This window comes from Cynocephalus volans, chromosome 8, assembly GCF_027409185.1.
Source record: "Cynocephalus volans isolate mCynVol1 chromosome 8, mCynVol1.pri, whole genome shotgun sequence".
NCBI classification, from domain to species: Eukaryota; Metazoa; Chordata; class Mammalia; order Dermoptera; family Cynocephalidae; genus Cynocephalus; species Cynocephalus volans.
In genome coordinates, this window is record NC_084467.1 from 30,477,915 (window position 1) to 30,505,573 (window position 27,659).

General features: G+C 39.0%; 1 protein-coding gene across 1 annotated transcript in view; it reads right to left on the bottom strand.

Moving 5' to 3' along the window:
• Nucleotides 1–263: 263 nt before the first annotated feature.
• Nucleotides 264–27,659, bottom strand: part of SF3A3 (splicing factor 3a subunit 3) — a 30,131-nt gene continuing 2,735 nt past the window's right edge. Inside the window, exons 3-17 of the mRNA XM_063105534.1 lie at nucleotides 27,508–27,560; nucleotides 27,297–27,402; nucleotides 25,042–25,114; nucleotides 24,493–24,584; nucleotides 23,111–23,193; nucleotides 22,268–22,406; nucleotides 21,667–21,735; nucleotides 21,201–21,268; nucleotides 20,929–21,036; nucleotides 19,968–20,037; nucleotides 16,870–17,034; nucleotides 16,662–16,772; nucleotides 15,211–15,301; nucleotides 1,583–1,638; nucleotides 264–573 (exon numbers count right to left, since the gene is read on the bottom strand). Of these exons, the coding sequence (XP_062961604.1) occupies nucleotides 496–573; nucleotides 1,583–1,638; nucleotides 15,211–15,301; nucleotides 16,662–16,772; nucleotides 16,870–17,034; nucleotides 19,968–20,037; nucleotides 20,929–21,036; nucleotides 21,201–21,268; nucleotides 21,667–21,735; nucleotides 22,268–22,406; nucleotides 23,111–23,193; nucleotides 24,493–24,584; nucleotides 25,042–25,114; nucleotides 27,297–27,402; nucleotides 27,508–27,560 (1,362 nt within the window). The 3' untranslated portion in view covers nucleotides 264–495. The remainder of the gene's footprint in view (nucleotides 574–1,582; nucleotides 1,639–15,210; nucleotides 15,302–16,661; nucleotides 16,773–16,869; nucleotides 17,035–19,967; nucleotides 20,038–20,928; nucleotides 21,037–21,200; nucleotides 21,269–21,666; nucleotides 21,736–22,267; nucleotides 22,407–23,110; nucleotides 23,194–24,492; nucleotides 24,585–25,041; nucleotides 25,115–27,296; nucleotides 27,403–27,507; nucleotides 27,561–27,659) is intronic.

A 27,659-nucleotide genomic window follows, 5' to 3' on the forward strand; every position in this document is an offset into this window, starting at 1 on the left:
CAGCTTGGCCCCCCCCCCCCATCTTTCCCTAGTATGTGCATCAATGCCTGACTTAACTAAAGGTAGGGCTCATCCTGAAGTGAAGTGGCAGCAAAGGAGGGTGGGGAAAGAGGTTAGGTCAGATTTACCTAACACAAAATATGTAGCATAACAGGTGCTCATTAGATCTCAGTTGCTACTAGAGTTGGTGAGAAAGAGGGAGGGAGGCATTAAGAACTAAAGGATTGAGTTAGTCCATAACCCTGGGCTTCAGAACAAGATACTTTCAAATCAAGGGCTGGTTTTATTTTCCAACAGAATCTTTTTTTAATATAAAACAAAGATAAAACACATTTCAACCCTACAATCTGCCAGCATGCCTTGTTTCTACAAGATGCATGCTAGACCATAAGACCACATAGTAGAGTCTTTAAGAGCATTTGCTTGGGAGACATAGAAAAAGCAGATCTCAGGGAAACCTGGGCAAGCCCAAAAGCTGAGCTACAACCCTGAACACTAGAGTAGTCCTTGTCTTTTCAGATCCTCATATGTCTTCTTATTCACAACATTCCCACTGGAGTCTTCATACTCTTCCTAAAAAGGAAGGGGTACACTTTGTTAGCTACATCCCCTAGGAGAAATGTTTAGAACTAATCCCTGGGTACCTGAGCTCACTCTGGACTGACTCTGTAGCATAACCCGGTACTCTGAGATTGGCATTCATCTCAACTGGCATCCCACAGGAGAATTAAACCCTACTTCCCTAAGGTAGCCATTGTGTGTAATGAATTAACTTCTCTCCTAGACATCTAGAATGGTACCAGTCATGACCCAACCCTAGAGAATCTGAGAAAATAGTTCATTCAATCACTTTGTGTGTTTAAGATGAGGAATCCTGGTTAAAAAAGGCTAACCTAAGATAGCAGTTTCCAAATGGATCCAAGAACCCTGAGTTTCTGCCCAGAGGCCATGGCAGAGGTTGAAATGGAGGCCAATAACGCTGAGCTTCCCCACTTCCAGAGTAGTCCTGCTTTATTCTATTTTATACATCAGAGTTCTACATTACATGTGGAAAAGGTTCTGCTGCTAAGAAAGGAATATTGAAAACCACTGGCCTAAAAGGAAGGAAGCCTACAGCCAGTTGATGTGGGACTTGGAGTTAGTTGCTACCATACCTCACATACATGTCATTTCTCATCTGTGAGACCTGCACTTGGGACGACTATCTTAAGTCCAACAGGGCACCTTCCCAACCCTACAGGAGGATCATCTCCCAACAGATGCTTTCCTCAAAGGAGATCTAACACATGATATGGATTCTCAACTTGTTATTTTATGAATCTCCATGTCAAGATAAGAGACTGGGTATCCTGCTTGCCACTTCAAAATTTCAATGGGAGAATACAACCTGTCTAAGACCCAGATTTAAAGTCTGACAAGTATCACAAATAAGTTAGGCTTACATGTCAAGAGTCAGTTTATAAATACTGTCATTATACTTGCTACTACAGTAAACCAGGGACCACCTTTCTTCTCCCTTCTACATGGTGAGAGAGCTCTGTCACTTGACGCTATCTGCAATGCTGTCCACATTAGCACCCACCTCAGTGTCAGGCTGCCATCGTTCTGAAGCCTTCTGCAGTTTCAGTTTGGCCCACACTGCAGGATGAGAAATAAGCAGCAATCAGGATTGAGCATCCACTGGGTACACAGTGTTACAACACCCCCACCCACATTAGGATCCCCCTGGATGGCCCTGCCATTGAGACTCTTGCCTGCTCTAAATAAGAATTTTGGTTTTGGACCACCTATAGACAAAACCCCTTTCATTGCAAGATTTATCATGATCTTGTTTTGCTGTAAAAGAAAATTGGATTAAATATAACCAAAGACTTCTTAGAACAGAGAACTATTGAAGGAAGAAGTTATGTGGAACAACCTATAAGAATTATGGGAGAAAGTGACCATACTGTCTTAAAGTTCATAATACAAGAGAAAAGATATTTGACAAGATATTGTCAAATATATTTAAGTCTGATGTGTATATTTCAAAAACTTCAGTGGAGGGTGGGCTGGTTAGCTCAGTTGGTTAGAGCACAGTGTTCTAATACCAAGGTCAAGGGTTTAGATCTCCCATACTAGTCAGATGCCAAAAAAAAAAAAAAAGCTTCGGTGGAAAAATAAGGTGAAATATCACAGCCAAAGAGGGAAAGATAAGATGGGTTAAAAGACAATGGAGACATTAAAATAAAAATTCTAACAGTTTGATAACAAATTATCCCCATGAAGATAAAAAGGGGAAAACATCTACAAAAACCATCATAATTTTAGAGGAAGTGATCAGATACATACACAAGAAAGGACAGATACAAAACCAAGGAAAGAACGACTTGAATCTCTAAGAATGGTGTCAGGAAGGTGAACTCTTAGACCAACTGGCTACGTGGAATAGATAAGACAGTCTGCTGCTAGAGAGGGAAGATAATAAAATATCAACAGATGATGGCAAAAAGGTAGAACTACTTGATTCCTATGTTTTCACCTTTCCCATCAAGTAGAACAATCTCTAAAATAGATATGATTAGAAGAAATATCGTATAGAGAAAGTTGAAGTCTAAGACGGGTGAAGAAATAGTAAGTGAGATAATATATGAGACGCTTAGCTCTGTATGTGGCATATAGGTGCTCAACTAATCATTGCTAATTCCTTCCTTGCTAATTGCTTTAAATTAGCTGAAGTTCTCAGGCCCAGATAATACATACATCTGGAAGGAATGGAGAATTTGTAATGTGCTGACTATGTGACAAGGCAGGGCCCTGTCATATTCTTTGTCTAGGCCCTTCAGGAATCCAACCCAGAGTGGTACAAAAATGCTGGAGACTGAAAATGCTGTCATGATTCTCTTAAAGAAAAAAAGGGGTGTAGGAAACTGTAGAGCAGTAAGGGAAATATTACTCCTCAGAGAAATCTGAAAGCAATTAGAAAGAATGTGATCATCACTGTGTGTCAGTGTGGATTCACTAAGAATAAGTCAAGCAAATTAATCGAATTTCCTGGTTTTGATGGGATACCTGACATAATAAAGAGCTGTAGGCACAGGGTATGATAATTTTAGTAAAACAATTGCCTTTATAGACAATGTCCCTGGATTTCACTAAAATGTTTAAATCTACTATGCTTTTATTATAAACAAGATGGTGATATTTGAACTTAATGCTATTAGTTTATTAGGTAGATTTATACCTAGTTAGAATATTGGTGAAGTGTGACCAGCCACCTAAATGGAGATTTCTGGTGGCAATTCCATAGGGCTTTTTCTTAGTTGTGTTTTATTCAACTGTTTAAAAAATCGTAAATCTAGAGCAATGAAATAATTAAATAATACATTTATAGGTGAAAGACTTCATATAAGTTAAAAAAAAAAAAATCAACTGCGACTTAAATGACAGTACCAAATCCCTCCCCCCAGGCTAAAATCTCCATGAGAGAAAAGAAAAACTTCAATAGAATGATCTTAAAACAAAGACAAACAAGTACATCCAGGATAACATCTATGCCAATGGTTACTTCCCTGCTCCCTCCCCCCTTCTTAGGGAAAAAGTCCTAGAAGGAGCAGTACTATCTAACTATTTTACAACCAGCCCTAGTGGAGACACAGCTGACTAGACTACAGATGGGACCTGACCCAGCTGCACCTACTACTGCCTTTCCCAGGTATTAGAAATTGGGACACTGAATGAGCTGGATAATGGTGACGGTAGACTCTGAAAACTGAAGAAGGTCATACAGAGCAACAGCAAGAGTTGCCTTCACTGTATACTAAGATAAACTAAGATGAAGAGAAGATAGGAGAAGTGGAGGAAGCAGCTGTACAGAGAGTAGCACAGCTAGATAAGCACATACTTGCAAATAGGATGGAACACATGAAGTTAGTTTTAATAGGATCTCTTCCTTATAATCAAAAATCCATAAGACATCTAGTTTAAATGCTTTTAAAAAAGCATAAAGAAAAATTACAGAAACTCTCCATAATAATAGAATTCAACTCTTATTATTGATGCTTACTATTAGTAAGACACCTGAGACATAGTTTATCACAGTCTTGTGGGAGTCAATATGTATATAACAATCTATATAACAATCTCTTTGTTATTGAAAGGCAGCTAGAGAGTTAATTTAAGTTACTTAAAAGGAGGACTAATATCTGGAAGAAAAGCAGGAGAGGGGATGATGATAAATTTATAACCTATAAATAATCTATAGAGAGTGGGGAAAAAACACAAATGAAAACAGAAAGTGATAACATTGAGGTAGAAGTAAAACTATAAATGTGATCCAAAAATATTAAGGGAAGCCACGATGGGTGGAAACGGTACAATTAATCAAAGAAGTGGCAAGAATAAAGACATGCATAAGAAATTCATTAATCTAGATAGCCAAATAAGGAGATAAATTCTGAAAATAATATGAATAATTAAACAATCATGATCTTGCCAACAATATTCTAAAAACAAATTTTTTCCAAATATCTCTATATGGTTAATGAGAGAATGCATAAAGTTTCTTTCTGGAAACACCCTAATGATCAACCCTTTAAAAAAATCTAGTTGGAGGTGATTTAAAAGAAGGCAGTATAGCACTGTGGAAAGAGAAAAGATTCTGTTTTAGGACAGACATAGGTTTGAGCTCTGTTTTTTTTTTTTTTTTTTTATCCCTAGCTTTTTCCACTTATAAGATAAGACCTTGAAAAAGTTGCCTAACTTGCAAAAAGAAAAAAAGAATGAAAGGGTAAAAGGGGAGGGTAAAAGGGGTTGACCAGTTAGCTCAGTTGGTTAGAGCATGGTGTTGTAAGACCAGGGTCAAGGGTTCAGATCTCCTTACTGGCCACCTCCCCCCAACCCTCCCCCCACCCACGCCAAAAGCTACCTAAATTCTCTTGGCTTTGGTTTCCTCTTCTGAAAATGTGGGTGACCCACTACCTCACTGGGTGTTCTGAATACTAAATGAGTGTAAAATATCCTTCATTTACCTGGCATATAGCGGGCACTTGATAAATGGTAACTAGTAATATTAATGAATGAAAAGATAAAGGTAACTTTGGATCTTACTCCTCAGACTCTGCTGAAGAGCCCAGAAGTGATGATGATAATAATGACAGCTTACACTTAGTCACTGAGAGCATACTATGTTGTGTGTCAGGTGTGGTTGTAAATGCTTTACCTTATCTCATTTAAACTTCGAGACAACTCCATGAAGAAGATACATTATTACCATCTACATCTTATAGATAAGGAAAATGAGGCACTAAGTAACTTGCCCAAGGTCCCACAGATATTAAGTAGTGGAGCCATGACTTGAACCCCAACACACTGCTTCTCCAGAGTCTTCTGCATCCTTAAACGATATGAAACTACATTAGAAATGTAGTTTTGAGCCAACTTTACCTTTGAAGTAGAACATATCAAAATGTAAAGAACTAGACAGAATCTATCAACCAAGTCCTGGGGTATAGATCATGACAAAAGATGATGAAAAATTAAAAGCAGAAAAACTGCTTTTTATAAACAAGATGGTAAGAATACTGATAGGTTAAAGACAAAATCCACTGAATCATTATGAGAATAAGAAATAAACAATGCTTCAGACCATCAAGATATAATGACCTCCAGTACATAATTCAACCAAACAATACCTATTAGTAATAGACAATACAAATCAGTAGTAGAAATAAACTATTAGTTAAAACATTAAAGTTAGAAATGTTAAAAATAACTGGCTAAAATGAATAGTTTCAAGTCTACTAAATAATCCATGTAAATGAGAAGTATAAACAAATCTAACAAAAACCAAGATACTCTTTCCAGCAAAGGAGATAAATACAAATAGACCAATTAATACACTGAGTGTAAGTGACCTAATACCTCTATTAAACTGCAAGTATTGATGACTGGGTTAAAGGATAGCCAACATTTGCTGATGATTGGGGAAATGGTCTAAGTCTATCACAACAGAACAAACAATACTATCAGATAAAGAAAATTTCAAAAAGAAAATGGGAATGACTAATAAGGTTACAATACAATATTAAGTTTATGTGGCTCAAACAACACAAAACAAAATGCATACACAATTGGCAGAAACGTAAAAGACAAAATTTAATTATAACATGCCCCTATCATAATTAAAAATGAATAGATAAAGGTATAAAGTTAAAGACCTGAACTTGCAGGAAGATTAAACCAGCTCACACATAGAGAGAAGAACTTCTTTTCAGGTGTATTTTTAACAAATCACTGACTATATACTTGAACATAAACACAATATATCCTAAAAGCAGAAATTCTATACTTTATTGCATGGGCCAAGAAAAATAAAAATAAAGAAAATAAAGTTAAAAGGTGCTCAATTAGAATTAAAAGTATTATTTTAAATAATCTCTGAATTATTTTTTGAATATCAGAAATAAAGTCTTTAATAAATAAAGCTCTAGGGCTGGCTTGTTAGCTCATTTGGTTAGAATGTGGTGCTGATAACACCAAGGTCAAGGGTTCAGATCCCCATACTGGCCTGCTGCAAAAAAAAATAATAATAAAATAAAATAAAATAAAAATAAAGCTCTAAATACAACATATCAAAACTGGATCTCCCTGATGGCATTCTTACAGAATGACATCTAGTGCTCTTTTTTTCCCTTTTTTTTGGGTGGCTGGCTGGTACAAGGATTGAACCCTGGACCTTGGAGTTATCAGCACCATGCTCTAACCAACTGAGCTAACCAGCCAGCCCTGACATCTAGTTCTAAATGGCTGTATTAGAATGAATAAAGAAACAAAGAGAATAAAGTTCTCAACTAAAGACTTAAGAAAGGAATACAGAAACAAGATCACAGAAAGTATTAGTAGGAAAAAGGAAATAATAAAACTCAGAATAGAAATAAGGCACTTGGTTTCCTACTTTGTCATTAAAAAGGAAAAAATCAACAAATTATACAGGTTATTAACTACAGAATATTCTTAGAACAGTCACTTTGGGAACTTCCAGTCAAGATGGCGGAATAGACGGTCCCTAGCATCACTCTCTCTCACAAATCAACCGATTTACAACTATAAAAACATAACATCAAGTGCATACGGAATGGGGAGACGTCCAGCAGAGGAAGCAGAAGCTCCGTGGAGACCACATGCCCTGCGGGGCCACCGTCACGCAATCCAGCAGATAGGCTTCACTGCCGCCACCTGGCTCCATTCCCAGCCCGGCCCAGTGCGCACAGAGTGGGGAGACGTCGGCAGGGGAGGCAGAGGCTCCACAGAAACCACACACCCTGTGGGGCTGCCACTGCTGATCCACCAGGTAGGCTTCACTGCAGGCACCCGACTCCATTCCCAGCCCGGCCTAGTGTGCACGGAGCAGGGTGACATCCGGCAGGGGAGGCGGGAACTCCGCGGGGACCACACCACTGTCGCACGATCCAGCAGTCTGGCCCAGTGTGCGCAGATCGGGGAGACGTCCAGCAGGGGAGGCAGAAGCTCCACAGAGATCACACACCCTGTGGGGGGGCCGCCGCCATGCGATCCAGCAACAGGTAGGTTTCACCGCTTCCACCTGGCTCCATCCCAAGCCCGGCCCAGTGTACACAGAGCAGGGAGACATCCAACAGGGGAAGGGGAAGCTCCGCAGAGACAACACGCTCTGCGGTGCCTCCGCGCATCCTAGCAGCCCAGCCCAGTGTGTGCGGAACAGGGAGACGTCCAGCACAGGAGGTGGAAGTTCAGCAGAGACCACACACCCTGAGGTACCGCCCCGTGACCCAGCAGCCTGGCCAAGTCCAAGCTGACCAGAGAGGTGGCTCCCCGGAGAGGCCCAAGACCTGAGGCAACCACACACGCAAGGCACTAGTGGCCAACTGAGCAGTCACTGAGGTAGCCATACCAAATTGGCAACCACAGCAACATCTTAGACAATAGTGTCAAACCTGTGGACTGTGAAACCCCCTGCCACAATGAATAAACATCAAAGAAAAGATACCAGAAATATGAAAAATCAAGAAAGTACACCACCAAAGGGTAATAACTCTCAAGATCTAAATCCTATAGAACAAGAAGCCCAAGGAATTTCGAGTGATAATTCTAAGGAAACTGAATGAGATACAAGAAAACTCTGCTAGACATCATGATGAAATGAGGAAAAGGATAAAGGACCTGAAAGAGGAAATGTAGAAGGAAATCAATGACCTGAAAAAATATGTAGCAGAACTTGCTGAACTGAAGAATTTATTCAGCGAAATAAAAAACAAAATGGAGAGTTTAACCAGCATGCTTGTGGAAGTTGAAGAGAGAATCTCTGAACTTGAAGATGGGCTGTTTGAAATAACACAGGCAGACAAAAAAAAAGAAAAGAAAAAAGAATCAAAGGCATTGAAGAAAATCTGAGAGAGATATCAGACAACCTTAAGCGCTCAAATATCTGAGTCATGGGTATTCCAGAAAGGGAGGAAAAAGGAGATTGCATTGAAAACATATTCAACAAAATAGTGGCAGAAAACTTCCCAGGTATTGGAAAAATCACAGATCTTCAGATCCAGGAAGCTCAAAGATCTCCAAATGTATTCAACCCAAAAAGGTCTTCCCCAAGACATGTTATAGTCAAATTGGCAAAACTCAAAGACAAAGAGAAAATCTTAAAAGCTGCAAGAGAGAAGCATCAAATCACCTATGAGGGAGCCCCAATCAGACTAACATCAGACTTTTCATTCCAAACCCTAAAAGCCAGAAAGGAATGGGATGATATGTTCAAAATACTAAAAGACAGAGATTGCCAGCCAAGAATACTTTACCCTGCAAGACTATCCTTCCGAAATGAAGGGCAAATAGTATATTTCTCAGACAAACAAAAGCCGCGGGAGTTCACCACCACACGACCACCCTTACAAGAAATTCTCAAGTGAGTACTGGGTTTGGTTCCTGAAAAATAACTACCACTGCCATAAAAACCCAAGAAAAATCAAAACCCACTAGTATAATAAAAATGGCATTCATGAAGAGAAAACAAGCAAAAAGGCTATCTACAACCCAAGGAATCAACAAACACAGAAAACAAACAGTAAATTGGAAAGCAAGGAACAAAAGACACCTAAGACGACCAAACAATAATCAATAAAATGCTAGGAATAAATCAACACTTTTCAATAACAACTCTTAATGTAAAAGGCTTAAATTCCCCAATCAAAAGACACAGACTGGCTGACTGGATTAAAAAGAAGAACCCAACTATATGCTGCCTTCAAGAGACCCAACTCACCCATCAAGACTCACATAGACTAAGAGTGAAAGGATGGAAAAAGATTTACCATGCAAACAGAAAAGAAAAACCAGCTGGAGAAGCTATTCTTATATCTGATAAAACAGACTTTAAACTAACAACCATAAAAAGAGACAATGAGGGATACTACATAATGATAAAAGGATTGATCCATCAAGAAGACATAACAATCATAAATATATATGCACCCAATATTGGAGCAGCCAGATTTATAAAACAAACTGTATTAGACCTAAAGAAGGAAACAGACACTAATACCATAATAGCAGGGGACCTGAACACCCCACCGTCAATATTGGACAGATCATCTAGGCAAAGAATCAGCAGAGAAACACAAGATCTAACCAATACTCTAGACCAATTGGACTTGGCAGATATCTACAGAACATTCCATCCAACAACCTCAGAATATTCATTCTTCTCATCAGCACATGGATCATTCTCCAGGATAGATCACATATGAGGTCACAAATCAAGTCTCAACAAATTCAAAAAAATTAGAATTATCCCATGTATTTTCTCAGACCACAATGGATTAAAATTAGAAATCAATAACAAACGAAATTCTGGAAACTATACAAACACATGGAAATTAAACAGCATTCTACTTAATGACATCTGGGTCCAAGAAGAAATCAAGCAGGAAATCAAAAAATTTATTGAAACTAATGAAAATAATGATACATCATACCAAAACCTGTGGGATACTGCAAAAGCAGTATTAAGGGGGAAATTTATTGCATTAAATGCTCACCTCAGAAGAATGGAAAGATGGCAAGTGAACAACCTAACACTTCACCTTAAAGAACTAGAAAAACAAGAACAATCCAACCTAAAGTTAGTAGACAGAAAGAAATCATTAAGATCAGAGCAGAACTTAATGAAATTGAAACCCATAAAACAATACAAAAGATCAATGAATCAAAAAGTTGGTTTTTTGAAAAGATAAATATAATTGACAATCCATTAGCATGGCTAACAAAAAACAGAAGAGAGAAGATTCAAATAACAAAAATTAGAAATGAAAAAGGTGATATTACAACTGATTCATCTGAAATAAAAGGCATCATTCGAGACTACTATAAACAACTATACGCCAACAAGTTTGAAAATCTGGAGGAAATGGATAAATTTCTGGACACACACAAGCTCCCAAAACTGAGCTATGAAGATGCAGAAAATCTGAACAGGCCAATAACAATAAAGGAGATTGAAGCTGTTATCAGAAGGCTCCCAACAAAGAAAAGCCCAGGACCAGATGGATTCACAGCAGAATTTTACCAAACATTCAAAGAGGAATTGACACTGATTCTCTACAAACTATTCGAAAAGGTTGAAACAGACGCAAATCTCCCAAACTCATTCTATGAAGCAAACATCATCCTGATACCAAAAGCAGGTAAAGATATAACCAAAAAAGAAAACTACAGGCCAATATCCTTGATGAATATAGATGCAAAAATCCTCACTAAAATACTAGCAAACAGAATACAGCAACACACACGTAAAATCAATAAATGTGATACACCATGTTAATAAACTCAAACACAAGGATCATATGATCATCTCTATAGATGCTGAAAAAGCATTTGATAAAATTCAACACTCATTCATGACAAAGACCCTCTATAAGTTAGGTACAGAGGGAAAGTATCTCAACATAATTAAAGCCATATATGATAAACCCACTGCCAATATCATCCTGAATGGGGAAAAGCTGAAAGCTTTTCCTTTAAGAACAGGAACTAGACAAGGATGCCCACTCTCACCACTCCTATTCAACATAGTGTTGGAAGTACTAGCCAGAGCAATCAGAGAAGAGAAGGAAATAAAGGGCATCCAGATTGGAAAAGATGAAGTCAAACTGTTCGTGTTTGCAGATGACATGATCCTATATATCGAACAGCCTAAAGCCTCTACAAAAAAACTCTTGGAGTTAATAAATGATTTCAGCACAGTAGCAGGATACAAAATCAACACACAAAAATCAGTAGCATTTCTCTTCTCCAATAGCGAACAGGCAGAAGGGGAAATCAAGAAAGCTTGCCCATTTACAATAGCCACCAAAAAAATAAAATACTTAGGAATTGAGTTAACCAAGGAGGTGAAAAATCTCTATAACGAGAAGTACAAACCACTGCTGAGAGAAAGTAGAGAGGATACAAGAAGATGGAAAGATATCCCATGCTCTTGGATTGGAAGAATCAACATAGTGAAAATGTCCATACTACCCAAAGTGATATACAAATTCAATGCAATCCCCATCAAAATTCCAATGACATTTTTCTCAGAAATGTAAAGAACTATCCAGATATTTATATGGAATAACAAAAGATCACGCATAGCCAAAGCAACACTGAGCAAAAAAAATAAAACTGGAGGCATAACACTACCTAACTTTAAACTATACTACAAAGCTATAATAACCAAAACAGTATGGTACTGGCATAAAAACAGACACACTGATCAACGGAATAGAATAGAGAATCCAGAAATCAACTCACATACCTACAGCCATCTGATCTTTGACAAAGGTACCAACCTTATACACTGGGGAAGAGACTGCCTCTTCAGCAAATGGTGCTGGGATAACAGGATATCCATAAGTAGGAGAATGAAACTAGACCCATACCTCTCACCATACACTAAAGTCAACTCAAAATGGATTAAAGAATTAAATATACACCCTGAAACAATAAAACTTCTTAAAGAAAACATAGGAGAAACACTTCAGGAAGTAGGGCTGGACACAGACTTCATGAATATGACACCAAAAGCACGGGCAACCAAAGGAAAAATAAACAAATGGGACTATATCAAACTAAAGAGCTTCTGCACAGCAAAAGAAACAATTAACAGAGTTAAAAGACAATCAACAGAGTGGGAGAGAATATTTGCAAAATATACATCTGACAAAGGATTAATATCCAGAATATACAAGGAACTCAAACAACTTTACAAGAATAAAACAAGCAACCCAATTAAAAAATGGGTAAAAGAGTTAAGTAGGCATTTCTCTAAGGAAGATATACAAATGGCCAATAGACATATGAAAAATGCTCAACATCACTCAGCATTCGGGAAATGGAAATCAAAACTACACTGAGATACCATCTCACCCCAGTTAGGATGGTTAAAATCCAAAAGACTCTGAATGATAAATGCTGGCAAGGTTGCGGAGAAAAAGGAACTCTCATACATTGTTGGTGGGACTGCAAAATGGTGCAGCCTCTATGGAAAATGGTATGGAGATTCCTCAAACAATTGCAGATAGATATACCATATGACCCAGCTATCCCACTGCTGGGAATATACCCAGAGGAATGGAAATCATCATGTCAAAAGTATACCTGTTCCCCAATGTTCATCGCAGCACTCTTTACAATAGCCAAGATTTGGAACCAGCCCAAATGTCCATCATCGGATGAGTGGATACAGAAAATGTGGTATATCTACACAATGGAATACTACTCAGCTATAAAAACGAATGAAATACTGCCATTTGCAATGACATGGATTGACCTAGAGAGAATTATATTAAGTGAAACAAGTCAGGCACAGAAAGAGAAATACCACATGTTCTCACTTATTGGTGGGAGCTATAAGTAAAGAAATAAATTCACACACACACACACAAAAAACCGGGGAGGGGGGGAGAAGACATAACAATTACAATTCTTTGAAGTTGATAGGACAAGCGAACAGAAAGGACATTGTTGGGAGGGAAGAGGGTGAGGTCGGAGGGAGGGAGGTGTTGGTGATGGGCCACAATAATCAACCACATTGTATATCGACAAAATAAAATTAAAAAAAAAAAAAAAAAAAAAACGAAAGAAAAAAAAAGAAATGCAAATACTGGATGATCATGCTTATATGTGCAGTGTGAACCACAAAGTGTGACCTATTTACCACATTTTGAGAATCACTTTTTTCCCCACTCATCCAGTGGGTTCTTTTTGCTTTTATTTTTTCTTTGTTCTTTTTTCCAGCTTTCTTGAGGTATAAATGACAAATAAAAATTGTATATATTTTTTAAAAAAAGTCACTTTGTATAAAGACGTAATCTCTATGTAAATATAAAGTTTCAAATAATAGAAGAGAATGTAGCATGTAATCCCATCCATTTTATGTTGTCAATAGGTTTTGATCACTAAACCTGATATGGTGTCTCAAAGGAAAACAAAAGTTCAACTTATTTATGAACATAAATACAAAATTTCTTAACAGAATTCTAAGAAGATAAATAACTACATTAAAAGAATATTTATCCCACGTTCATGGGTTCTAGATGCCCATATTGGCCAGACACCAGAAAAAAAACAACAAAAAAAGAATATCTATCAACTCATATGAAATACTCTAGAAATGCTCTTTTTATGCAGTGCCCGATAAAAGAAAAAGTGGTAAAAATGTTATAATTATCTCAACAGATTCTGAGAGATATTTGACAAGATTCAGTGGCTTTTCTTGGCTATACTCGTTTTAAAAATTAGTACTAAGTAATCTTTCTTTTTTGGAATATGATACTAAAATCAGGAACCAACCTGAAAATTAGTATAGATGTACAATCATCATCCCCTTTAAAATCAGCATCAGGCAAAGATGACTTGCTTCTATTTAATGTAAGGCTTGGGTAACTATCCACACACACACACACACAAAAAAAAAAAAACATGAAAAAAATGAAATAAAAATATCACCTTTATTTTTGCAGTTGGCATGACTGTAAGCCTTAACTGATGCAAACAAATCAATCTTGAGGTATCAAAAGCAATAAATTAATTCAGGCAAATTGTAGGACATAAGAAAATACACAAGAAATAAGCTGATCTATTTATTAGATCAGCAGCTAGAAAATAATCTGAAAAAGAGATAGCATTCAAAATGCAGCATTATGATTCATTCTACGAAATTTTATTACTATTTTAATTTCTTCCAAAGCGAAGGGCAAAAATGAAAAAAAGAAGCTAATTGGATAATCTGGCAATAAGACACATTATCATTCTGACTGGAAGAACTATATGGTCCTGACTGGTAAATTAATAAGGAATGACAGGAAAGCAAGGAGTCCCCAAAGCTTATTGCACACAAAAAATGCAACGGAAGAGGAACCTCCAGAATCCACGGGATAAGTCAGGGATCAGGAAGCTCTTTATAGAGGTCATTTCTATTTGGCTCTGCGATGGAGGATTGATAGCCCCAGAGTAGGGAGCCAAAGGAGTTAACTGACCGAGCAGCTGAACAGCGTGCTTTAAAGTACAACTAGGAGTGAGAGCCTGTAACTTAACAAAGTGGACTGGCAGAATCCCTTTCCTCACAGTCTAACCAGCCTAAAGTGAAACGTGGCAGAGAAGAGATAAACTACAAAGAAAATTAAAAGCCTGCCAGGAAGATGCTAATGGAAGAAAGAGCTACCACTGCCAGGAAAATAGAAGCTTCTGCCTGAGGTCCCCTGGGTTGCTTTAGCAGCACATTCCCAGCGCACTCCACTTTGCTTTTACTCCAAGAGGTATTTTGCTGCTGTGTTTCTGTGTATCTGCCCTGTCTCTTCAGAAATAAGTTCCTGAGGCCATTTCTATTTTTTCCTATTTAACAGCAGTTCTTAACATATTAAAATCAATTCAGATAAGTATATATAGAACGATGCACTCAAAATCTTGCATACAGGGAAGTTCAGATCCATATCAAAAGCCCTGTTTTATACTCAGCATAGGGCTCTTCTCCAGGGAGAAACAATCAATACATCTAACTCATTCCCTGCAAAAATGTAGTAATTGTATGACTGTCCTAGTTTTAATGCATCCACAACCTACTGCTGTTGGACCTGGATACCCTGGGGTATTGGGACAGTCAGTTGTAGGAGGAGTGGCTACTTGGTCTGGCCTAGGGAACAGTAAATAAAGCTTACTTACAGGAGACAGCATCTTCAATCTGCGTCACATTAGCAAAGTGGGCAGTGTTTGGGATGCCCAAACACCTCATGCCATGAGCATGACGCCATTCCTGGGAGAAGAGAGAAGCAAAAGGACAATGTAAATGGGAATAACTGAACACAGAGCACTAACTCCATTCTACTCCTAAACCTTATCCTGACCCTTTGCAAAAGACTCCACCCAAAGGCAGCATTCCTTTTGCAGTTCATGTTTGTAAACAGCTGGCTGTGACTGACAAAAAGTTACTGCAAAGCAACACTGCATTGTTTGCCTCACTGGGCTGGTTTATAAAACCTAGATTCCAGACCTATTATTCTTATAGATAAAAATCTCTGGGTCGAGGGCCAGCCCTGTGGCTCACTTGGGAGAGTGTGATGCTCGTAGCGCCAAAGCCGCAGGTTCGGATCCTATGGCCAGCGTGCTCACTAACTGAGTGTGGTGCAGACAACACCTTGCTGGGGGTTGCGATCCTCTTACCGGTCAAACAAACAAACAAAAAATCTCTGGGTCGAGACCACAGAAAAACACTACAATTCTAACCAGTCACCTCTTATGCTATGGGAGAACCTGAAACAGCCCCCACAACCCCCCCTCACCAGCATGAGTAAGGATTATTGATAACAGGTCAGCATCACCTTTGTAGGTAAAGGAGAAGAATGTTTATCAGGTAGAAGAACGGATGTGTGAGAGAGCAGGGAGAGACACTGACATAATGAAAGTTTTGCCTCAGGGAGGGTAAATGGCATGGGCTTTATCCTGGATGTGAACTCCAGTCACTGGAGGTAGTGTTGAGAAAGATTCAGAGTCCAGTCATGGGCTCAGCAGAAAAGACCCAGGATCAGTTATTAATACATATGTGTGAGAGGGTGAGAAGAGTTCATATAAATTTACCATCCTTGGTCCTAAGTCTTTTCCATTCTGTAAAATTTCCTTCTAAGTACTAAGAACTGAAGACAGAAACAAAACAAGGGTGAGCCCACTTACTGAAGTACCACTCAGATAAGGTCTTGTCTCAAGAATAGCTTGATAAATGTCAGCCCATTACTTTCTTTTTTTCAAAGAGGCAAAGGCCCATTTAAGACCCAAAGAAAGATGCAGTCAGCCCCTTTTTCAGTTTTAAGTACTAGCAATGGAGTCAGAGATTGGTCTAATGTGCTAGCAGAAAGACAAAAAGAGAGAAGTATAAGAACAAGCAAGAGAAAACTAAAATGAGTTCAAATGGCAGAGTGGTAGAATGCCTCCAGAAACTGTCTCTGGTATTCAAGATAAGCTCTGGTACCAAAAGCCAAGGGCTTGATTTTAGACACATCCTTCTCTGATACCCTTCAGATCTGAACATTAGTGGTCCTCATAAGCTGTTGCTATCCTCTTCTCTAAAACTCTCATGTTTCTACTTCAATTCCCAGGAGAAATCGCTCTGAATTCCTTACAGCAAAGTGCCGCTGGAAGGCCTTGGGCCCTCGGTATGTGTAGTTTCCACAAATCTCACAGTTGTAGTTAATATTCAGGCCATGAAGTTTATACAGCCAGTAAGGAATGGGCTAAAAGAAACCAAATAAGAAACAGTATTAGTCTACTAAGGTCTGTATCTGCTCCCAAAATAGGGAATGGGGAGACAGGGTCACGGCTGGGACTCACTTTGCCATCCCAGCCAAGAGGCAGGTTTTTGGGGTTGTAAATGATCTCATTCTCTTCATCTTCACTTTCACTCTCACTGATCTGCTCTTCCTCCTCTTCTTCCCGCTCTTCTCCTGTCCTTGCTTGCTTGCGTTGTACATTTTCATGAGTGAGATGTCGCTGTTCCTAAGGTTGGTCCATAAATGAAAAGGAAAGTTAGAGAAAAGTAGTGCACAACAAGGGAAATTTTCCATAAGCTTGCTGACCCCTCACTCCCAAGGATAAGGTTCTTTCTTGTAGAAGAAAGGAAAGTGTTGCCTTCATAATTTCTTATTAGCAGGCCCTACCTGATCTCGAAGGAAAAAGTCAAATGTTTTAGATCACTTGCTTACTCATCTGAGGCTGCAGATTATTGCAGTACAACAGAGAACAAAACCTCATCTGTTCTGCTTCTAAAATATTTCCTGAACTAATCCTTTCACCTTCCTGCTGTTACTTCCCTCACCAAGATTACCACCTTCTAACTTGCCCCGAGTCTCTCCCCATTCCAGTTCAGTTTCTGTTCTGCTGCCAGATTTCTCTGTCTAAAAAAAACCAAATCTAACGGTGCATCCTCCTGGTTTTTAAGAACTTTTATTGGCTTCCTACTGTTTATAGGACAAAGTCCAAATTTCCAACATAACTCTCCAAATTTTTCTCTGACTACTCCCTTCCTCACAAGACACACTCCAGACGCTTAATTTCTTATTATTTCCTAAACAGATCATTTCCTTTCATAATGTTGTACCTTTGTGCTTGCTTGTTTCCTCTACCTGAAACATTTTTTTCTCCCTCTTTCTACCTAGAAAACTCAACTTCAGTATATTATGGCATATATTACATTATACCACAATTATTTGTCTCCCCTCAACCACAACGTATGTTTTTCAAGGGTAAGGGGCTTGAAGACAATGGCAGGAACCGCAGGCCTTGGCCCTGCCCACTGCCCTCTGAGCAACCAGGCCTAGCGACCATGGAAGAGCCATGCCATTCGCCCCCGGGGCCCTGAGATGGAGGGCCAAGGGCCTTAGCATCCCCCCCACCAACAACATCCGAGAGTGTACTTATTAGAAATGAGTGTTTCTATGAGGTATGTAACTTATCTGCTCATGTCCTTCACCAAGTTTCTGCTTAGATTTTTCTAATTCATTTTTAAGAGTTCTTTTTTTCATTAAGGATTTAATCTTTGTGTTAAATTTATTCCTTATGAGTTGACATTAAAATTAACAAAAAAGAAAAAATATATAAATTAAAAAGAAAGAAATAAAAAAAATAGTTCACACACAAAAAAGGGCAAGGGGCTGGGTCATATTCACTATTGTATCCAAAAACTTAGCATAATGTCCGAAACCAACAGACATCAACAAATGATAAAATAATGGCTAAAATCTTATCAGTACGTAATGAGAACAATTTCTGGAAAGCATTTGGCTTGAACTGGTTGGAATTCCAAAGAGAATGTTGTCACCTCCTGGCAGGGAAAGATAAATGCTCTCAAAGGAGGGAGAAAATAGTGGGCATACCTCATGACAAGGGTACGAGGTCAACGGCCTCTCAGCCATCTTCAGAGAACTGGCAACTCGGATTGCTACCAATACTAGCACAGCCCAAGTTCACTGTGGAGAATATGTGTCCCCAATGTTGGGCTAGCCTTTCACCGAAAGCAGTCATAATAGAACCAACAGGTTCTACAGCTATTACAGTAGTCCCCACTTATCCATGGGGGATATGTTCCAAGACCACCAGTGGATGCCCGCAATTGCAAATAGTACTGAACCCCATATCTATGTTTTTCTCTACATATACATACATATGATAAAGTTTAATTGATAAATTGGGCACAGTAAGAGATTAACAATAACTAATAATAAAATAGAACAATTAAATAAAATAAGGGATACCTGAACACAAGCACTGCCATACCTTGTCACTTGATCTGATAACCAAGACAATGACTAATGGGTGGATAGTATATTTGTCCCGCACAAGACAGAGCAGGATGGCATGAGATTTCATCATGCTATGAAATGATTTCACCATTCAGAATGGCATGCAATGAATTGTTTATTTCTGGAATTTTCCATTTAATGTTTTTAAACCACAGTTGACTACAGGTAACTGAAACTGTGGATAAAGGGGTACTGCTGTACTGGTGGTTCTCAAACTTAAGGGCAGAATGATAATGTCCATGACAATTGACAAAGACATGTAAACAAGCTATCTGAGCCAGAGCCGTCCACTCAAAACACCATATGAGCATCTGTAAAGGGAAAGCCTTTGAGAGCAGTTGAAAACTGTACTAAGCAGACACTATCAGAAAGGCTGGTTTTCTGAAGGACTCTCAGAGACACTGACCATCTTCTCTGGATGAGTGTTGTCCTTTCTTCCACCTTCTCTTCCCAGAAAGATCTATTTTTCTCCTGCTCCTCCCTCTACTTTCTTAGATAAGCACCTTGGTCAAGCTGGCCCTTTTTCCACCCCCAATCCACACTTCAGCTCCTCCTGAAAGAGTATTCAAGGAGAATATTCACAGCCCTACTGAGTTTCTTGTAATTTTCTGAACATGTAAGTAATGCCTTTTCATAATAAGTCATGACTGAAAAGCTGCTGGGAGTAGCCTTTCTCTTACTTGCCTTTAGATTGTCTGCCTCTTGGGCTAACCCCTGGATATATTCTTTTTATATTTGGGGTGGCTAGCTGGTACAGGGATTGAACTCTGGACCCTGGTGCTATCAGCACCATGCTCTGACCACCTGAGCTAACTGGGCAGCCCACCCTGGATATATTCTGAAGCTCAAGCAAAGAAGCTACACTATTCCAGATACTATATTGAGAGGTTAGTCTATTCTCTATTCTTGGCCTTATGGGAATTGGGCAACCTTGGGAATATCAACTAACAACAGAACAGGAATTTACTGAGGGGCCAAGTACCGTTAAAGACCCCTATTTTGTGCTGAACTAGTTTAACATATATTCCTTCCTCTTTTGAACGTGAAAAAAAAATATCCCACATGAGTTCCTATCTCTCTTACTCCCATACTTTGTAGCACTTACAGCCCTCAGCAGGATGGGTTACTCACCCCAAGAATCTCTACATATTCATAGATCTGGGCTTCCAGGAAAGCAATGTCTTTGTTCCTCTCAGTGTCTCTGAGAAAAAGAAACAAGCTGTATCACTCAAGGGTTCTTTCATCTAAAGATGCTCCCTATATCTGAGAACATTTATTCCATGGTTGCATTAAAAATTACAAGCACATGAGAAATATCATGCTGTGAAAGCAAATGCTCTCTTCGTCTCAAGACTGACCAGAGTCCTGATATTTCTTAGAATGCATAGAAGTCTCCTCTTTGACCCCATCTAGAAGGTGATAGGCATATCAAGACCATTTAGATTTCCATCAATACAGTCTATAAAGGAAATGTGGTAGAGGAGAATGAACTCTGTAGCAGGCAGACCTGGGCTCAAATTCTGACTCTGCTACTCAGTTACTGTGAGTTAGTGAACACATTCCATCATTTTTCTGAGGCCTTATCTGCAAAAACTCAGGATAACAACTTTGTTGTGAGAACTAGAAAAAACACATTAAAAAATACTCTATTCAAGCACGTGGCTCAAGAATAGATTTAACTGTCATCAGCAAAAATAAGCTTAGAAAATATTTTTTTGAACCTATTTAGCCTTTTAGCCTCCATAACCTAGTAGGCAACAACAGCTGCCTAGAACACTATTTCAACATTAGAAACTTCACCTGCCATCAAGCAGATTGTTGCTGACTTTAAAGTCTATGTTGTGGTAAAAATTCTGCACAGGAATAAAAAATTTTTTTATGTTTACTGGTTTATTATAAAGGATATTACCAAGAATACAGATAAACAGCCAGATGAAAAGATACACAGGGCAAGGTATGATAGAAGGGGTGCTGAGCTTCCCTGCCCTCTCTGGGTGTACCACCTTCCCAACCCCTCCATGCTTCCCAACATGGAAGCTCTTGGGAATAAAATTTAAAACCCATAAGCAGAGGTGCTGTCCCACCCACTCACCGCTTGGTACCCTTTGACTTGGGATTTTTGGCAAACAGAGAAGTGTCAAGTGACTCCAGGGACTTTCCTTTGGTGCTAAATAGCCTCTGTGCTCGCTCTTCTAGGGTCCTAAGGAGACAGGAAGGGAAAAGGATTTCAGGGTTACTTTACTATACAAAGTGTGCTTATTTTTTGCAGTGTGGGGTGACAGGAAAAATGTATTACATCCACTTAGAAGGTCACAGGAACAAATAGTAAATAGGACAGTTTTGACAGAAAAACCATTCTCTTACCCACCACATTTGAGGCCTAAAGCTAAGAGTGCAGATTTCAATCTGTCCAGACCCAGGGAGGCCAACTCCTGTACAAAAAAGACACAAGTTACAATACTATATAGATTTTGGGAAACAACAAATGCAAGGTGGTTTGTGGGTATTCCTGAGGCTGTGGCAGGACCACATATTACATTGCCAGTCTCCTAGCGGTAAGTTTAGACTCTCCAATGGACTGACTCTGTGGTCATGTTCAGACTTCCGTCACCTCTCCTATAGCTTAATGTTAGCTTGAATGTTATTTCACACTTTTCAAAGTAGTTATATAATTTTTTTTCCTTTTTATCTTTCCACATTCTTTGCAGATGCCTGGTCCTAGGAAATGGTGTCTTACCATAATACATCTATGGTATTAAAGACAGGTGAGCAAGTGGTCTCTCTGAAAGATGGACAGGCAAGATCAGTACTGCTGCTGAAGACAACATACCTCCCAGGAGGAGAATGCAGAGAGGTCAAGATGGGCTCCAGCATGGGTCAGGGCACTGCTTGTCTCTTTCTGGCAAGAAGAACAGGATGATGTTTATTAAGATCCAGGTTTAGGATGAAGGTAAAGGAGCCACCTAAATTGTCAGGTGCTGGTTGACCCCTTTCTTATAAATAAGGATCAAATTCCTATAGGAGCAGAGCAAACAAAACAAAACAAAAAACCCAAACCAAAACAAACAAACAAAAACACCCAGTTGGCCCATTCTCTTCCTGAGAGTTCAGGAAAAACTCCAGTTTATCCCAGGGGTTAAACTATGCAGTAGATTTGTAGCATGTAATCTATCAGTTTTTGGTTAGCAAGAACCACAGCAGTAATTATATGGTTGGTGAAAATCCTGGGCCCAGTTAATGGCAAGTGGGCCCTGAGAAATCCTATCCCAAAGCACACACAAAGAAAACCTAGCATACTTCACAGGGAACACCTCATGGCCACAACTGGTAACAAGGGATCTAACGCCCTAAAGCAGAGGCTAAAGATTACAGTAAAAAAATTATTTCAATTTCCAAGCATGTCCTCTGCCCACACCCCCACTGAAGCTCACCGGCCATCCAGGAAAGGTACCGTTCTCCCACTTCTTCTCAAACTCAGTCTGAATCTTCCCAAAAAGTTCATTCTGATCCTGGAGGGGCTTCACTCTGTCTGTGTAATCCTGAAGGTACTCAAGCAGCATTTCTAGGTACCTGTAGAGGAAACAGCAACATAGAGAAAGCAAAGGGGGTTTCTATTTTTGATTTTGACATATCGTTATGCCCTGTGGAATATACTTATCATTCTAGTAATACTTGTTTTAAAAATAATACTCATTTTTAAATGAGCTTACAATCGACTTTTTTCCCAGTATGTCATTTTGATTCTGGCCTTTCTTACCTCCTTTCATCATCACAACATAATGCCAAATACTGTAGTAAGGTCTGAATTAACTCGCACATAAAAGATTTCAGGTAGAAAGAAAATAGGAAAAACAGAGGAAGTTCAGGGTGTACGATTACTAACCAGGGGCATAATTAACAAAAACATAACTTTCTGTTTATACATCAGACCCAGTCACCTCACTTCAGCCACAATCTGAGAAGGTCTAATTTTTTCCCATTAAGCTCCAAAGACACAGAGGTCCCTTAAAGGGAGACTTCCTTCTATAAGACAAAATTAAGAACAGTATGGGCATAAAATCGAAGATGTGCCCATAGTCATCATATACTTGTCCAAAGCCAGAGTACTACAAATGTTTTAAAATCACATTACTTACAACCTCTGTCGTCCAATAAACCTGGAAGTCATTCATGGATGCCTTTTAGGCAATAAAGTTCAGAACTTTGCTTTCAAACCTTCACATTACTTTCTAATCAAACGCAGCAGAAGCCAATAAGCTATGCTTAATGCCTACCTCTTATACTCTGCATTCTTCCTTTCTTTAGGAATGTCAAACAACTGGTCAAAGATGGACAAGTATGTGATATAATCCAGTTTCTGAAAATGGGAAAGAAATGACAAGAGACTCAGTTAAGTATCTGCACCAAGTTACACTATAATCTCCAATAAACGAGATCAAAATTAAGTGTTCTCAGGCCTGGCCCGTGGCTCACTTGGGAGAGCGTGGTGCTGACAACACCAAGTCAAGGGTTAAGATCCCCTTATGGTCAGCTTTTAAAAAATAATAAGTAAATAAATAAAATTCACTGTTATCTAACAAAGTAACAAGGCCTGGATCATTTTAGGTTTTTTCTTTCCCACCATTCAATCCCTACAATAATTAGAGTATTAATTCCACTGGACTTAGCAGAATATCAGATATATAATTAACTCTACAAAATAAAGATCAAGTCAACAAACAGTAAACTAAAAGAAACATTTGTCAAACACTGACTGCATAACAGCTTCTTGGTTAAAGACTTTGACATCAGCTACATCCTAAAAAAAGTTCCTGAGAAGTGCCATTTGTCACTCATGTCACCACTTATTGAGCATCTCTACACTAAGTATGGATATACAGAAGAGAATAAGACAGAGACCAGCTGTCATGGAGCTTAAAATTAGTCACTGTACTTTTGGGACATTTTCTCACAACTCCATGTGAAACTTCATCATATACTTTCTTGTGACCTTTCGGAGATCATCATATTAAACCTCATCTCTTGTGATAAGTTATTTTTAAAAGTCTTTTAGAAAAGACAGTAAATAGCCTTTTGCTGGCAAAGATTATGTCGTTGTATCTTCCATGTATAGTATTTTGTGTGCCTAACAAGCATGATATGTATTCATGGGTTTTTAAAGAAAATTTTATTTTTACAAAAGTAAAACATGCTTGTTGTATTAATAAATAAAACTTACTAATAAATAATAAAATTTATTTATTTATTTATTTATTTATTTATTTATTTATTTATTTTGACCAGTAAGGGGATTGCAACCCTTGGCTTGGTGTCATCTGCACCACGCTCAGCTGGTGAGCACACTGGCCATCCCTATAAAGGATCTGAACCCGTGGCCTAGGCGCTATTAGCACCGCACTCTCCCGAGTGAGCCATGGGGCCAGCCCAAAATTTATTAATAAATAAGATAATACGCTTGTTGTACTCACTGTAGAAACATGACTTACATTTTGAATACTGTTTCATTCCAAGAAAGCACATCACCTCTTCAATATTTATAGAACAGTTCCAAAACACAAAGATGACACTCTGTAGTAGCTTAATGTCTAGTAGTCCCAGCCCACTATCTTGACTCACCCCTTAGAATCAGAACCTGTCCCCTCTCCCCAGGCCTTACCTCGGATGCCTTCAGGTTAATGTACTTGAGATAACAGTCATGGAGATCGAGGTAACGACCATATCCCTCTTCATCTGTGAACTCCACCAAGTCTGAAGGAATCAGATATCTCAGTGACTCAGATTCTACAGACCACTCTCTTGGACTGGCCTTTTCAAATGGACTGCTTGTTCCTAGTTTCATGAGGCAGCCCTTCACCCAAATGTCCTCCCTGTGCTCATGAAGTGAACAGACCTCAGCTTTCCAGACCAGTGTATTTGAGCAAGGACAGCACAAAATGAACATTTTGCCCAAGGCCAATTTAGGATGTCAATCTAGCCCAGAAACCAGCATAGAGAAAACGAGCAAGAAAACCTGGCTATAAAAAAGAAAAAAATAAATAAAAAATAAAAAACAAAAAAACAAAAACAAAAAACCTGGCTATAAAAATCCAAAACAAAACAAAAAATCCTGGCTATAAATTTCTCTGAGGCCCTGTGGGCAAATCTGAGCTCTGTCACTAACCTGTACTTTCACTAGTGCTGGAGAGAAATGTTAAACCTTACTTACTTTGTGCCTCTTCACTTGGATTCTCTCGAGCCTTCAGGAGCTCCTCAAATTCCACTGACATTGGCACACAGATCTGAGGAAAAAGACAGAAAAGCTCAGTTGGACTTTTCAAGTAAAAGTTGCAATGTCACAGAAATGGAGTGCACAAAAAGTTAGACTTGTGACACTTTATCTGACATTGATCTTTCTACTTCTCCAATTACTTTGCTTTTTTTCTTTTCTTTTTTTATACTGTTTGACCAAAAACTGCTAAAATAACACATGCTCACAAAAACTCAAATACAAAAAGATAAAATGAAAATTCAAACTCCCCCCTTATTAATTCTCTCCTGGAAATTGGTAACCAATGTTAACAGATCTTTTTCTATGCCAGTGGTTTCCAACTTTGCTGCAACAGGGGGAGTGTTAAAAAATCCTGATGCACCTGATACCACCTAAATCAAAGGGGGGCACATAGAAGTACTTTTTAAAGGTCCCCAGGTGATTCAAACATGCAGTAAAATTTGGAAACCACTCCTCTATGTATTCAAATATACTGGTTTGTACAAGCACATTCTTGCCTGCACTAGTTTTTCACTTTGTTCTTTTACATAAACAGACTTGCTTTTTTTCACTTAGTATATCTTAGGCATCCTTCTAATCATTTAATAAATCACCACTTGACCACGGCTGGAATAAGGAATGACACACCAGAATGGTACTCATGTCTTCTCTCCTGGTTAGCAGACCTCAAACTCTACTGTTCAAGGAAGAGGGGGCGTGTGGTGGTCCAAATGTATATGTGTCAGTACCTTAATCACACTACTTCAATAAACAGCCTCTCCTTTCTGGCAGTTTTAGCCTCTTCCCTTTCCCATCTGCTCCTTCAAGTATATACGTCTCGCCATCTTCTTTACAATCCTTATTTATCCTTATCTTTTTCCCGCCAGCCTTTCAAATGCAAGTTTCATGCTCCATGCCTTATTACCCTTTTGACCAGATTTCCACTCCCACCACTTCAATAAAACAGCAATCCTGGCAGTTACCAATCAACAACAGTTGATACCATGATTGCCTTTCTGAAACTCTCTTGTTTAGCTTCAATAAAACAACACTACCTGGAACTGTCATTTGACCATCATGATGGAAGTCCTCCCAGGCTCCTTTCCCTTTTCCTACTTTAAGTTTGCTCCAAGGCACATACAGTAGCTCTGACAGTCTCTCTTCACATTCCCTCTCTATCTCCCAGAACTCTATGATTCATGGCTTCAACCATCAAGTCTATGTGATGATTCCCAAATCTAAATCATGAGTCTTTATTGCTTGTGTGGACCCTGGTCACCTAATTCCAACTGCTCACAGGACACTTCTACCTAGATATAACACTACCTAAAAATCTACATATGTAAAAACTCATCTTCTACTGCAGTGGATTACTTCCTTCTTCCTTATTTCTACCAAGAGTACAACTTTCCACTTACACAGTCATGAAAGCTCAGAGTAATCTTTGACTCATCCTTCTCTACACTCCCTACAGCAATGTCTTGCTCTCCCTCCCCCAAAATTCCTTTGGTCAGCTGTGCAAGGTGCTTAGTGGATTCTAGATAACTAAGACAATCCCTGCTCCATATAATCTTACAGTATAGTGGGGTAGATATTCATGGTCACAAAATATGACAGGATCATAAGGAAAGATTAATATTGGGGAAGAGAGTAGGTTAGGAAAGGTATTTCATGACAGAGTTGGGCTCTGGGTTGAATCTTGAAGGTGTAATGAACTTCGGAAGTGAGTAAAGTATCTTTGTGTTAGTTGGATCCTCTAGGTAGAAGATTTTGAAGACAGAGTTAGGAGCACAAACATTTATTGGAGGGGGTGGGTGGTGTAAATTCCTGTGAAAGATAAAGAAGGAGAAAGCAAGATTGGGCAGGGAGAGCCTAGACCATGATGCAGAGTGGACTAGAGCAACCCAACAGGGAGCTCTGGAGCAAAGATTACTCATCAGAGGAGTCTCATATTGGGAAGAAATAGCCAGGCCCTAGTACCTCTAACCTGCTCAGTCACTGGGGATGCCCAGGAAGAGTGTGGCCTTGGCTTAAAAGCTGAGGGGGATCCTGAAAATCCTGTATTTGTAGGATGTCAGCTAACTAAACTTCTTGCAGCTAAATGGCAAGTTCTTCCTTGAAGGGACATCTGAGTGGCACACCTCCATTTTCTTTACATCTTTCCTTTAATATGCTCTTTGGGTAGGTCTGGAGAAAATATTTTGAGGTGATACCTCATTTGGGTGCTTCCGATGAAATTCCTTTATTTGCTTGAGTCTATTATAGAATTCAGCAAACTCATTGGGTCCTGAAATGGCATTGAGCTCCTCCTTTCGTAACCTGCAATTTGAGGAAAAATCCAAACAGCATAGAGCACAAAGTCAGTCCTTCAACCATGGCTCCTCAGAAGCACTAACTCCTGGATTGGCTGTGACTGTCACTTACCCATCCTTGTCATCATACAAATCTCTCAGATTCCCACTGACCTCCATATACCTCTGAAAGGCAAACACAAACTCATCAGAATGAAGTAATTTGCACAATTGCAGAGCTAAGCAATCAACAAGGGCTCTGTAGTCAAAGCCCAGGGAAGACTA